At 43.3% G+C, this 15,277-nt stretch overlaps 1 protein-coding gene across 1 annotated transcript in view; it reads right to left on the reverse strand.

The window, feature by feature from the left end:
• Window positions 1-3,479: 3,479 nt before the first annotated feature.
• The window catches only part of LOC8028252 (26S proteasome non-ATPase regulatory subunit 14), a 47,863-nt gene continuing 36,065 nt past the window's right edge, over window positions 3,480-15,277 (reverse strand). Inside the window, exons 8-11 of the mRNA XM_029991787.3 lie at window positions 11,214-11,288; window positions 9,108-9,233; window positions 6,615-6,677; window positions 3,480-3,699 (exon numbers count right to left, since the gene is read on the reverse strand). Of these exons, the coding sequence (XP_029847647.1) occupies window positions 3,601-3,699; window positions 6,615-6,677; window positions 9,108-9,233; window positions 11,214-11,288 (363 nt within the window). The 3' untranslated portion in view covers window positions 3,480-3,600. The remainder of the gene's footprint in view (window positions 3,700-6,614; window positions 6,678-9,107; window positions 9,234-11,213; window positions 11,289-15,277) is intronic.

The following is a 15,277-nucleotide window of genomic DNA, read 5'->3' on the forward strand; positions in this document are numbered from 1 at the left end:
ATGAATTATCTTTGATAATGACTGAGTGTTTCTTTTCGATACTGCAGAATATTACTTACTATTTATTACCTTTTGTAATAAGAATAGATAGAGCACAAAAGGAACACAGAGCCTTCCTCTTAGAAAGAAGGCCCTGGTCAAAGTAGGTTCTATTTACAATGAGTATAAAAAAAAAAGGTTGAAAAATTAATCATCAGAACATTTCATTTCGGATAGAGCTTCTTCCCTCCCTCTTTTACACTCCGTAGTTTTTTTAGCCTTTAAATATAACTTCTGTAAATTGCCAGCTCAATCGAGTGTATCCACTAACGTGTCTATCAATAAAAACGAGTCCCCCGAATTTTATGAGCCTACCAAATGCGAGACTCTAATATCTTATACTGCAAAAGCAGCCTACCACAAATATTCTGGGAGCCTTGTGTGCTTTCAAGGCGACGCTGGTCTTCAGCGCCGTTGAAACCAGAGTTGAGTCAAAGTTTGCCACTGTTTGGATCGACAGCTGCACAGACACTGCCCAATTGACTACCATATTAATTCAAATTACAGACCCATATTTTTTTTACACTTTTTCGGAGAATCTTTTTAAAATTAGTTCAACCTAGAATCAAGATCAAAGAAGGTCGACCCGCAATCATTCGGAGCTTTCCGAGCCTATCGCGTTAACCCCCCAGGCACTCCCCATGTGAGCAGCTGCTCTGAACACTCCGGTGTAAAGCAGTGAAACTCTTTGTACGCGTGTTGGTGAAAGGCGGTGAAGGTTGACGTAAGCGGTGCAAGGTGCCACGGTACACTGTAGCCACGTTACAAAGACATGTGGCAGACACAATAATCGAGCAATCTCATCGGGAGTACAATACCCTGGTCCTGTAGTATTGCAGTAGCCGCCACCCTATCTCGCAGTTTGCTCGTGACTTTTAGTTCCCGACATTGTCTGGATTTAGACGACGTCCACCATCAACCGGCCAGCACAGTTGACGAGGAATGCCTATATACTTTGTTCCACTTCGAGTCAAAGCGCAGCCGACGCTACGAGCAAATGAGAACAATCAAACAGCTTCAGTGAGCGACAGCATGGCATTTTCCATCTTCCTGTACGTGTTCCCTGGTCGGCTAAACAAATCTAGTGCAGCTAATGTTTACGACTCTCGCTTTTAGTATGTGTGCTTGTGGCTGTATGTGTTTAATCCTTCACCGCGCCGACTCGAGATGAAGTCATACGGCGAGTAGGGGCGTCGTGCAGTATGTATTTGTAGCATTTTCTTTTTCTCTCTCCCTCTTAACAAGTCGACCAATATTAAAACATTTTTATTCTTTTGCATATGACGCAGGTGTGGTGCAGCGTCGCTGTGGTAGGCGCACACCTTCGCATTCATCCGAGGTCGCACGCTTTGCCCTCTCGTTTTATTTAGGTTGACGGTACATGGCTGGATTGGGCCAAAGTCGTTCCTGTAGTCTCCGCTTCCCTTTCTTAACCAGGTGACACCAGACTCGTAGAGTTGGAGAAGATAGACCACACGAGGCTGCAGCATCTTTAAGGCGGACACCACATCCAGACATTCTCATCGTCACCCCATCATTTCACCGACAGACCCGTCGCATTCATTGTTGAATAAACAAATAAAGTTTGCATTGTTGTTTTTCAATCTACAATCAAGTTTATTCTTTGTAGCATAAGCATACATTACTACGTTAATAACATAAATATGCTTTGTAAACATTCCCTTCGTTTAGTACCTGTTTACCGGTGCCACTAAGCATAAAATCTATGCGAGAAGTATTTTTTGCACCTCTTATTATAAGATAACTCTTTGCTCACTGGTGCAGGCGAAAACGGCCACAATTGTCTCGATCTCTGTACAGAGATCGAGACAATTGTGGCTGTTTTCGCCGGCACATGGAAGGAACGAGTTTTCGATTTCCGAGTCTCGTGTCAAAAAAAGTTGGTGCCGATTGTGGCCTCAATCGTTTTGTATGGCACTGTGGTCTGGCATGCTGACATTCATTATAAATTACTAAAGCCAGCTGCTACACGTGATGTTTGTGCAAAATACTTCTGCTAGGAGCAGCACCGTGACGTCAGTGTGTCGTCGCGCACTTCCAGTATTAGGTTGGGGTTAACAACACTGGTTAGGTGGCTCAAGCTGATGCCCTATTCAAAGGGTTTCGCCGTATGCATCCGTCTATTCGGTACATAGCAAAGCCCCGACTTCCACAGCAGTCAAGAATGACGCTGGTGTGTCCCAATTTATCAGCGTGCTACACGGAATGATGTTTCGTCACAATTAGCAATAAATTACCAGAGTGTCGGAAAAAAAAAAAAAGGTGTCTATGGCAAAGATGAGTACCAAGGATCACAAAATATTAGAATGCAAGCCACGGGCTTTCTCAATAATCTGCACAGACCACCCTCCAGAAGTCTGCAATTGCGCAGCATATTTACTAACCAGTAAAAGTGAGGCTTACGAGTGCATATTATTGCTTGGTCATTTCTGTAAAGACCAGTAGTACCAGCATAGTTCATACGAAAGGTTACCCCGCATCACTCGACTTTGGTCGTCTTATCTGGTGAGAATGGAGAAAGCAAGTGGCGCCACCTACCAGATGGCACCAGAACTTTTCCACCTGCATACACATTTTCTAATTTGCCCTATGTAATTCTTTTGCCTCGAATTAATTTTGACAATGCATGTGCGGGTTTCTCATAGTGCGTAGGTCCCACAAGTACTGCCAAACCTTCAGTATATAGTTGTATGCAGATGAGGAGTGGACTACCCAATAAATGGCGACGGTGGGCCAGCATGTTCTCTCTCACAGAGGGAGCTTGAGTATTTGACCAAAAGGTCTCTTAGGCACTAGCAGTGATAATTCTTTATTATTCTTTATATTTTAATATATATATATATTGTCTTTTTTTGTAATTGCAAACAAGCACCGCACATTCCGTCACATGCAAATGTTTGAAACAGCCTCGATTTCAACCAGTCCCTCGGTTTACACTTTCGCATAAAAGTGAGAGTGACTGCACCAAACGCCGAGCAAATGACAACGCAATTTACTTCTGCACAAGTATGTAATGATGGAGTTCTGACATTACCATTTAGAACCTACCTCATATTACTTTTTATCTTCCTTTAAAAGTTCCCCCTGGCAATACCAATTTGGGATGGCCATCACTGATAACACAAATGCCTTGGAATGTTTGCAAGCTTTTTAATCTGGCTCGACTGAAAGCCAGGGAACCCCTGCCTGTCTCGGCAATGATATAATAAAGCAATTTAACGAACTTGGATCCTGTAAACAATAATGCGCACGAGTGTTTGGCTCACATTTATGCATCTGGTGAAGAAAGACCAGCGAAGCTGTACTATGGTGGGACGACCTTAAGGACGACGTCTGGGACGACCTCAATGACAACACCTAGAGGACAGCCCCTCGGATGACGTCTAGGACGACCTCAGGATAACTTCTAGGACAGAACCTTGTGTGTCTCCCAGAGTTTTTAAATGTTTTAATAAAAACTCCCGTACAGCTGAAGAGGGTGGGCACTCCCCCCATCTTCCCATCGTCCTGGATTGGCAAAATTAAATAGTTTGGGGATCTTCACTTGAACACCACGGTGTCCAGCATCGCTCCGAGGCACTGGACGATGTTGGAGGTCATGAGGACATCCACCCTCTCTTCCAGATGGCGCTTGGGGTCCTGAAAATGTAGATATGCAAGCCATTGAAACCAAAAACACCGCATAGACGGCGCAAGCTGGCACCAGATTTGGGTATTCCGCGTATTCGTCCATCCATCCAACAAAAAAGGGGCGTGTCACAGCCAAATGTTGAGACAGGCCCCATTTCTCAGATATCTACAATATAAGGCGAGTGTTTGGTCATGCTTTTAATTAGGGATGTCACGAACCACCCTAGGTTTGAACTCAAAAGGTTTCGATATTTTCTAAACCGAACTAAGGTTTGAATTCTAAAGATTTTGATGTTTTCGAACCGTATCGAAGCTCGAATTCGAAAAGTTCGCAACTTTCGAACACTGTGGAGTTTTGAATTCGAAAAGTTTGAAGCTTTCACGCTTTCTAAAAGTTCGGGCTCGAATATTTTAAATATTTTTTTACTTGAGGTTCTAGAAATTCGAAGATTTTGAACTTTCCTAACTTATAATTCGAGAGATTCGAAAATTTTGAAATTCTCTTTGAATTTCAGAACTTCGAAACAAGTTTCTCCTACCAAAATGTGTACAGGCTAAAAGAAACACGTCCCAAAAACATAAAACAAAAAAAAATATTAAAAATATTAAAAATTGCTTTCCTTTTATGATGTGCTGAACTTGAACAATATCAGAAATCTTCCCCCATGAGTCAATTTATTCCTTAGCATGAAGAATCAATAAATACATTATTTTGTATTCTGCAGATAATGATACATACTGTCTCTGGTGTAAATTTAAATGCGATACCTCAAACAATTTAGACGAAAAAAATTACAAAGTTTAGGGCATAATTGCTTGTAGATACATGTTTGGACATTTCTTTGAAACTCATCTTGAATAAGAATAATCACATCTTAAGACGACACTTACCTAGGCTATACACAGATCATTCTTAAGAAATTTAACACCTCTATCATAAATATCTTCAGCTATAGCGCGCTTCCAATATGGCACGAACGACAATTGTCAAAAGCCCGTGGTCCTTCCTCGCTCCTTCGGGAATCTATTTCTTTAAAACTAAGGATGCCAGAACATTGAAATAAATGGCATTGCCTTTCACAAGGAATGCAACACCGCATGTAAATATTCGAAAAAAAAAAAAAAAAAATTATGAATGTACTTTATTGTTTGAATCCAAATGAAACCGCCTGCCAGTCTTTTGAAGTTCGACAAACTTCGCAGTTCTACTTTAAAAGTTTGAAGTTCGTCGAACTTTCGTTTTTTAAAACTCGAGAGAAACTTTTCAAATTCTCTGAATAAATAAGCTTGAAAGTTAGAAAATTATAGAATTTCTAAGCGTAGAAAGTTCAAAAAGCTTTGAACTTTGTAGTGCAAGAAGGTCGAAAGTTCGAAAATCATTGAATGTCTATCAAGTTCGAAAGTTCAACAAACATCAAATTTTGCAGCATAATAAATTCGAAAGGTCAAAAAGAATCAGATTTTTTTTGCGTAATAAGTTTGAAGGTTTGAAAAACATTGCATTTCTGAACGTGCAAAGTTCGAAATTTTGAAAAGCGTCGATCTTCATAGCTTAACAAGTTTGATAATTCGACTCCCCTCGAATTTCTCAACATAGAAAGTTTGAAAATTCAAAATCTTTCTAACCTTTCAAACCGCTTGATTCGGTCATCGAAACTTCGGTTCGAAAAAAGTTTGCAGCATCCCTACTTCTAATAAAAAAAAAAGACCACGCATTATCATATTCTTTTTTTTATTTTTTAGGACGCTTGGGCCACAAAGATTTAGTTATCGTCGTAAAGAACGGTTTAAAAATCCACTTTTAATGTGCAAATTTTTGGGCAATATGTTAAAGTTAAAAAAAAGTTTTGTTATAGTACTTCCTGTTGCTAAAATGAAGAGACATACTTTGTGCCATAGTTTCTGATAACGGTGCTGTAAAAAAAGTTGTGCCAAAACATTTGCATTAAAGTTATGTTTTGTGTACTGGAAGAGATAATAGAAAGGAAATAAGCTTATTCTACATGTCTTCATCACCGAGAACAATGGTATGTGTGAGAATTTCCGTGACATGCAATGAAAAATTGCAAACATGTCAAGACCAGCTTATAAACTACACTTTAAGGGGGGACATGGGCCTAAATTTCAAATATTTTTGAAAAAAATCATTTTTCAGTTTTGAGGTTATCGGTTTTAGAAACTACTTATACACCCTTACACCAAATTCGATAACCAAACGCCAAATAGTTACCGTTAATATAAAATATTTTCAACACATTGTGAGGCAGTAACAAAGTAAGGAGTTCAATGTCTGAATGCCTTTTTCTCAGTTCCACTTTTTGCTGCAAATTTCATACGAAGGAATCTTTTGTTCAAAGGTAAAAGTATTCTGACACCACAATCAAGATGTTTCTGAACTGAAATTTACTGGGGAATGGGGCTATCTACTTTATTTTGTTTTAAATTGAAGTCCCCAGTGATAAAAAAACTAAGTTTTAAAGAATTGACACAGGGCAGAAAATGCTTTTTATTTTTTGAGGTAATAACTCTTCCTGAAATATTTACATTTAAGTTATTTAAACTAGATAGCCCGAAGTCCCATATCTCCCACTTAGTATTCAAGCAGCCAAAATGGTGCTTAATACCTTCATTTGCATATCATAGATTTCTTAACAAAGAGTGACGCATCATCTTATGCATGTATGTAAATTTGACGTAGAGAGCTGAAAGTTTGCACAGTACACCTACGTCTGAAGTTAAATCTCCCCTACAAATTTCATTCTAATCATTTCAGTAGTTCAGAAGTTTGACCTCCTAGCCAGTGTCCCCCCTTAAAACAAAAATGTGGCTAAATGCCACACTTGCTTTCTCCTGTCTTGAATTAAAACAAAAGGCCAACAATTAAACCAAGGAGAGACACTCTCAACAGCAGAACGTCAACCCACCTGTTTTCCAACGTTCTTAATGGCCAACTGTTCCGGGGTCATCTTGTCTTCTTCCTCCAAAGACTAAGCATTGAGAGAAGAGCAAAAGAATTTTGAGCACACATATGCTGCACCACTGTAAGACGTGCACTCAACAAGTTCTTTGTGATCCAAGCACGCCTATGTTAGGTCCCATCCTCCAAATAATGTGCCATATGCGGCCATTACCTTTTTGGTGTGACATTACAACACCACTCGAAAACCTGTGCAAGTTTCTCATCGTAAACTTGGAGGGTCCATAAAACAACAAAAACCGTCAATTACCTAAGTAAGGGTAAGCAGGTTATAAATGCTAATACAGTGTAGACCGCATATAACGTATGTCTCGGGAGTCGCGAAAATCCGCACTATAAGCGGTACCGCGCTATAACCAAAACATCAATTTTTCAGGCCAAAATACATGCCATGAAACAACTTACCTTTGTAAAAGAATTTATTATGGTAGATTAAAAATAAAGCTTAGTTTGAGGAAAGTCTTTATTTCACTAGACTAGTACAGTTCTGTCTCAAGTGTGTCACACATTTTGAAAGAAATGAGCGGCTTTTGCCTGGCGCAGCCTTTTAACGGCGTCCCGAGTTGCGGACGGACGTTGCGAGCGTTCAGGATTGCTAACCCTAATCACTTTTCTCCGGAGATGAAAACGCGTGAAAATTCGCATCCTTCATACGTACGCGCCAGTAATACCTTGAACTTGAGCACACGCATGAAATGCGCCAAATAAGAAATCCGGGCGATGTTCGAGGACACAAATGCTTAGAAATCACCTCTGTAGTCGAAGTAAACAAACACGACGACACGGGCGTTTCTGCCGTCTTGAGAGCGCCGCCACGACATCGCCGCACGAGTAGGTGGATCTTCCCTTCTAGTACTACGTGCTGGGTTATCACAGCGACACACAACGAAAATTCACAGTCAAGGATAGCGCTTTTACGCAGAATAACGCAGAACGATGAGATGAACGCCGTCTACGAAGACGATCACAACCGACGCCATGTTTACGGATAGCAGCAGCCGGCCCGCGACCGGAGAGGAGGAGGAGGAGGAGAAGCGTTGTAAGAGAGGTTGGGGGGAAAGGAGAGAGCATGCAACGCGCGCGAACACTTCTCCTCGACCTGCGATTGGTCTGTCGTTGCGGTTGTTTGTTTCTTTGTTTCCAAAGCAGCGGAGGGACGCACGCACGTGAACGACACGTGCGTGTGTCCCTCCGTCGCTAAGGCAACTGAAGCCTCTCTCTTCGCTTCTGCCCGCTTTTTCGAGCAACACCCTTGCCCCGCTAGTGCAGCGTGCGGCTAGGGCCTACCAGAGCCATACACGGCTCTGGAGCCTACTACGTGCGGCTCGCGCCGTCAGCGCCGTTATCTAGTGTCGCACAGGGAAGCGAGCTCGCTGCTCCGGTCGTCGGCGCGGTCGGCGGGCTCTGCCAAAAACCGCACTATAACCGGTATTTCCCTTCGCGCGCCTGCATTTTAAGCGGTATGTAATTACATGGAGTTCTATGGGAGGTGAACCGGTGGTTAAAAAAAACCGCGTTATACCCGGTCCTGCACTACAAGCGGTTACGTTGTAAGTGGTCTATACTGTATATCTGATGACAAGAAAGCCACATATAAAGGGTGTTAAATTTTTATTATAGACCAGATTTTCTCTGAAATGTGAAAGGTAGAAGAATACGGTCTGTGCGGGCAAGTTATACGGCCAGGGGGACATAATATGAGGGGCTAATCGCTGTGATAAGTAAAATAAGTAAAGCGTGTTAATTATCATTTTAATTAGTAAAAATAATTGCACGGTTCTAATTAGAAACTTGCCAAGGTCATCTAAAACCACTATACTCCATGTCACTAGTTGTGTGCAGCACAGGCAATGCCAGGCAAAGAGAAAGGGCATGCACTAGGAAGGCAGAACGGGAGAGGAGGATAAGAGGATAAAGGGAGAGCACTGGGACCGTTAAAGAAAAAGAGGAGGTTTCTCTCCTTGCCTGCTTCCTGGTGTGTGTCCTTTCTTCCCTCTACAGGCATTGCCTTCGCCTGTACTGCACGCAACCAGTGACACAGAGTGGACATCGGTAAATTGTTTTAAATTTCGAGGCCTGTGGCAAGCACATGGATGCGCCTAAGTTTGCGCTTGTGCAGCAGGCGCAATGCTGGCAGTTCGAAAATGCGAATAAAAAGTTATCACGCGCATTTTCGGATTGGAGGAAGAAGGGGTCCTCAAATGTGGCGTTTCGACATCCGACGGCAACAAAACGCGACATCCGATGGCGCGACACGGCAGCTCCCGCGACGCATTTTATTGCCACTTCAAAAACACTCTGAACACGCGGGCGGAACGGGACACCATACGCGTCGGTGGAGGAGGCATTCCGGGCATCATAGCGATACCACGCTGTGGACATTGACAGGACGGATGGATTGATCGGTCGGTCGGGTCGCCGAGGAAAAAGGGGCGCCCACCTTGTTGTACGCCTTGGCCAAGTCGAGCATCTCGGTGACCGTGGCCTCGTTGACCTTGCAGTGCTCGTCGTAGTCCTGCAGGGTCAGGCCGTCCGTCCAGCTCTTCTTGTGCAAGTTCAGCAGCATCTGCATTGCCATCCCCACCATCCGGATGTTATTATATAAAAACAAACTAAAAAGGTATGTATATACGAGGGACACACCATCTTCATTTACAATTTATTTTTTTGCCTCAGTCACTTGGAGGGTTTGTGCACAAACTTCTCGGAACACTCCCCCTGTAGCCAGATGCTTATGTGGCACCTGTGTGGCAGCTTAACACCCATACCTAGACAGCTGCTTCTAGCTCATAATGAGTAGGAAATGGCATCCTCGCAGGTTCTTTTTATTGCACTCTACAGGTGAGAATTACTGCTGGCCCGGTCAGGCCGTACCCATATGCGACTAAACGTCTGACTGATCGTACGCCGCATCAAAAAGACGGACAGACCCGATCAGAACCAGTCCATTACGGCCGAACATGAATGCACACAATGCAATGACTGATCCGAGCCTGATACGGTTCAGCCATCTTTCCGACACATCGTACGACCAAGCAGTTGTTTGGTCGCGCATTCCTGCCGGCAGACTCGAGTTTTTTTATTTGATTCCCTATGAGCGCCACGCTTTTCGGTGTCATTTTATTTATTACGACCGTCCGCTACAGCTGGTCGCTGCAGCCAGCTGTTGCAGCTAAACATTACAGACGGCCACTGAAATTGGCTGTAAACAGATAAACAGATTCTGTGTTAAACTTTAGTCCATAGACCATTCCGGAAATATGTGGTGCCTCCCATCGTCTTTTCGATGCACTACAGCAATTTAATGTATGCGCGTGAAAGAGCGCCCCTAGATAGGGGTGGTTTACGTTTGTTTGACATTTTGCGATTTCAGAAGGCATAGAAAGCGGGACGGTAACCAAACATGGTATGTATCGGCTTTGTCATGCATTTGCTCCGTTTTCTTTCCGTTCGGAACTTTGAGTAAAAAGAGGGAAGGAATTCAGTCGCTTCCAAGATGGCGGCCCGAGCATACTTTGAAACGGCCCTATGATTCCCAGTGCCGCACGATGCAATGGGGGGTGGAGAGAGGCCTTGCGCGATCTTCCGGAAAGGTCTATTACGGTATGAGAGAGACTGAAGATAGACTGTCAGAAGTGCTATAAATGCTGTACAATCATTTTGATTTGTGACGCTGTTAGGCAGACTTTTCCTCTCCGCTACTGCTAACGGCGACATAGAACAAAAGAAATGAGACAGATGAAGCGAAAACAGGGCAAAACTTTACCCACATTATTATTGCGGGGGAAAATATGACTGGGTGGAAATGACTACGAAACACAGACGTCACTGTTACGATAGTAGACTACACGAAGCAGACACAGGCGTGGGAGTTTCCTCCCGAACGAGAGTGAATCGAGGTTAGCTCACATTCTAAGCAAAGTAATGCTGGTGTCTCGTGAGTGATCTGAAAACATCAATCTGAACCTGCTTAACCAGTGAAAGACAATGCACGAGCAGCTGCAGTCAAGCACTCCCAATTTATGTTGCACCCACTCTACCGGACCGCTAGACTCAGCATCGAGCAATAAGGGTGCACAAATAGTGGCTTGAATCAAAAAGCGCAGCGGCATCCCCAGTCTTGACACTAAAAGGGACAATAAATTGCATTTCGAGGTCGCATTTTACGGTGATAACTGAACCTACAAAGCCCAGGTGACCTTAAAAGTTCGAAATCACGATCATGCGCAGCCCTGTTTTCCTATGAAAAGGAGCGTGTCGCTCTGTTTTGTCACCAATTTTAAATGGGAGAAAAGGCCAAGCACCCCCCCCCCCCCCCCCCCCCTATTTTCGGTTTTTCTAGGATGCGAAGCCATATAGACTTAGTTTGTGCCCTAAAAAGACAGATACATAGCCATATAGACCGAGTTTGTGCAATAAAAAGACAATCACAAAAACGAGTTTTGCGACATCTTCGGCAACCCTTGACTGTCATTGCCGTACAATCCCGGGCACCACACCGCGGCGGAAACAATGTGTCCAATGTTCGAAGACGGGGTCGACTCACCTTCTGCTCGAGCTCATTCTTGCGGTAGTTGATGGAGATGGAGTAGTAGTGGCGATTCAGGCCGTGGATCAGGGCCTGCAGAGGGAACCAGAGCGGCGAGCCGTTCAGCACCATACTGCCACCGGTACAACGCGACTCTCAAAGCGTGCAGCTTTGAAGGGACGATGCTTTTATGGGCCGGTTTTAAACTGCTCGCTCAAACACTTGTGACTGCTGATGATGAGAGCGGCGTTGTTTGTCGGGTGGCCGCAAACAAAAGAGATTTCCGTACATTTCCCATTTCTTCCGCTCGTCGTTCTTTCGCTACCGGTTCGAAAAAACTTTCGACGATGTTATAGACGACCATTTCTCGAATAATATGTACATTTGTATGCCACACAAAACGGCCCCTCGCATCCGTGTTCAGCATAACTAACTCAGACATTGTATGTCGCGTTTAGGCAATCTTTTTTCCCGGCAATGCCACGGAAAGGACCGCATGCCTTCAGCGCAATCAAAGGCTGAGGGTTGCGGATGCCTGCTCACACCTCACTGTAGGGCTCTTGTCTCTGCCCAAACCTCTCAGGCATCATAGAGAAAGCAAAAAAGTATGCTCGTTCAACGAATATTTCAGAACGGCCCGTTCCTGTGGTTCACAGGAACGGGCCGTCATCATGACGAATCCCCATTTTGCAAATCCTAACTTCCTAAACCTGGCTTCAGTAAGTTTGCTTTATTTTAAGTGTCCTCCAAAGGCATGATACGCAACAACTTTTCACAGTACGAAGTAACGAATTTCGCAAATTATAGGCTCGTACACCCAAGTGACACGCCACCCCCGTGCTGCCTCGCCGCGGAACAATTGTGTTTAAAGGGACACTGACACCCCCCAAAACTTTTTTTTCATATTTTGCCAGGCGCTTCATTATGGTGTCGGAGGACTACCCAATTAATATTTTGCAACAGCGTGGCGTATTTTTTTAATAAAGCCAAAAGACGCAACTGCTGGAAACCGAAACCGAAACCCGACGGAGGTCGGAGAAGTGGAGAGAAGAGAGTGGAGTGCGGAAGTCACGTGGCTACACCCGACCGTGCATTTTTTTTTTTTTTTTTTCTCCTCTCCGGTAGCAGACGACAGGACATGCGGCGTGCGATGCGGCGTGCGGGAACTGTTCGCCGTGATTGTAATTGTAATTGTAATTTATTTGCACAATAAGTATGATGTATATGCGACGATGTGCGAGGCTAGGCAGAAAGGTAACAACCCTTACGCTTGTGCGCCTGCTAGCCGGTCGCCGCATACACCGTGGATAAGGGGAAAGGAAAAGGGGAAAAACATTCTTTTGGAGTTATGTTCGTTCCGCTCGTTGTTCTGTACTCCGAGATGAGTTGTTTTGTACATTAAGAAGTTGGAGATGAGTAGTGAGTGCCCGTGGTGAATTTCCATGATCGGCTCCGAAAAGAATACACCCAAGATGTTGCGTGAAGAGCTGGCTCACTTGTCCTGCGTCCGAAAAAAAAAAGGGGCATTGTGCGACAGAGTTTCCGAAAGATCAACGGGATCGGGACCAATGGCTGGCTGTAATTCCCGTAGAACATATACGGACACCTCGGAAAGCGGACGGTACCTGATTTATATGCCCCTTGCATTTTGTGGAAAGTGATTACATTGAGTTCGCAGGTGTCAAAAAGGAAATTTCATACCATTTAATTCAGCGAAGTGTCGTCCACAACATGTGTTTGTTATTTTTTTGTTTGTTTCTTTAGTGATAATTAAAAAAAAAAAAGATATGTAAACAACAAAAAATGTTGAAAAAAAGAAAAAAAAAAAAAGGTTTCACGGGGGATTGAACCCGGGTACTACCGCATGTGAGGCGGACGTCTTTCGCACTGAGCTACCGGGGCAACCCTTTACTGCGGGATCTCTTTTCTTAGTAATAATTCAGCCGGTAAACTGTAAGTTGGAAAGTTTGCTGCCGATTTTCCTCTAGCAAAAGCACTCCCGGGTCGAAGTCGGGAAGCACCACGCATTGGCGACATTCGCACCTTGTAAAGGAATCGTACGCGTGCATATTCAACTCGAAGTAGACACGTCGTGCTTGACGTTTGCGCGAGCGATGTCTTCATCCACGAGAAGGGAGCGACGGCTCGGCGACGTCTTCGTGCAAATCGGCTTGGTGGTCGGGCGTGTCGTACGGGATGAATACCAATTCTTTTGATCAGTCCCTAATTTCTCTTTTAAAGGTAGACAGAATTCGCCGGTACCGCGAACGACAGTTCTGAAATAGAGGTCCCACGCCCGTCGTCCGCTGCCACCGCCGTCCCCGCGAGTTCCACGATACGCGAAAAGACGAACGCACAGAATGCTTCCGGTTGTCTGTGGAACTTTTTTTTCAATCAACGTATTTGCAGCTGTTTAGAAGCCACAAAAAATTGGTTTCATATTTTTTTCTATTTTTAATATTGAGTGTGTGCCTTCAGTGACCCACGACTTTGATCAAATTTGGTGGTCGCATCGATACCTTAGAAAACGGCCCGTGACCGCGGAAAAGAGAGTGAGCGAGACTCGAACCGGCCAGTTCTTGATCGGCGGTTTTCGGGAGGAAAGAAACCGAATTTCGAGCCGCAAATTCTGTTCTGGGTAGTTGAGCTCTCATATGTCACGTACAAATCAAAACCTCGGCGAGCATAAATACCCTGTCAGTGTCCCTTTAAGGGGGCACACCCCCTAGGGGGGTCAACTTTTGAACCCTTGTCTTAAAATTAATGAAACTTACAGGGTAGGCTGGTGGTCATGCTAGAGGGTGTATAACAAAATTTCAGGTCTGTCGGTTAAATGAGAAGAAAATAAGAGTAGCTTCTATCAGCAACACGCCTACGTTGTTTAGTTAATCTATCGTCAGAAAACTATTGCGATATTAAAGATTTTTATTTGCTGGATATGTAGCAGAATGCCTAGAGGGTGCGGCTATGGAACATTTTTTCTAAAAAATAATTCATTTCTATAAATTTTCTCTTCTGCAAAATTGGTCAACTTTTTGGTCTTCTGTGCCTTCGACAAAATGTCAACATTTTTTACAAAAGACATCCGTAAAGTGACGAAAAAGTTCCATAGCCGCACTCCTTATTAAATTTCAGTCAGGAAAAGGGAAGAATGAGCTTTCCCTGTTTTGCCATTATCAAACGATAGATTGACTAAAATGGAATTTATACCAAAAAGTGGAACGGAGAAAAATGTGTTCAAAGTGCTCCAAACCCTACCTTTACTATAGCTTTAGTGGACAGAAAATAATTTATAAAAAATTAACTATACAGTGAAAATTAATGAAACCTTTTGGGAATACTCTCTAGATGTTGGTGGATGTAAAGATATCATTTTTCAAAATCAACTTTTTTTGCAGAAATTTTTTTTTCTGGGCAGTGTCTCCCCTTAAGGGAGGAAATGGGGAATAAATATGAAATTTCTTATTTCTAGAGATATCTGAATGAAATTTACAGAATGTGTTTATAGCACTGACATAAGAGTAACTGCAAAGTTTCATGGAGCTGTGCATATTATTTCTCAAGTTACAAATATTTATCAAAATCGTCCATATGCATTCCTTATCCCAGGTCTGGAGAATTTGAAAAAGGTAGTAGCGGCGTAAAATTTGTTATGATGACCCCTGGATACATTCCCCAGGGCATAACAGAGCCCTTTTTTTAAATTTCCTTGTTGAAAAATTTTAACGCAACTTTGAATTTTGTGTAGTCAATGAAACCCACATTCAGCAAATTTCATTTTTTTATTATAAATTTTTAGTACAGTTTTCTAGAAAAAGGGCTCTGTTATGCCCTCACAAAGTTATTAGAGAACAGAATAAAAAAGACAGCACAAAAATCCATTCATCAGTTTCTGAGATATCGCTGGGACGAGCAGCCACGACAGTGAAAAAATCCATTCTGAGAAAACAGCACCTGAAAGTTGCACGCAGATTTTCGGCTTTAGAATGACCCTGCAGAATAGTCAGAAGTGTTCTTGCGCACTTTCTTCTGGTTCCGCCTTTTTAACTTGTCTTGATGTCGTTTGCTGGCCTTATGCAGAC

The sequence above is a fragment of the Ixodes scapularis genome, unplaced genomic scaffold (genome assembly GCF_016920785.2).
Source record: "Ixodes scapularis isolate PalLabHiFi unplaced genomic scaffold, ASM1692078v2 PGA_scaffold7__128_contigs__length_106722199, whole genome shotgun sequence".
NCBI classification, from domain to species: Eukaryota; Metazoa; Arthropoda; class Arachnida; order Ixodida; family Ixodidae; genus Ixodes; species Ixodes scapularis.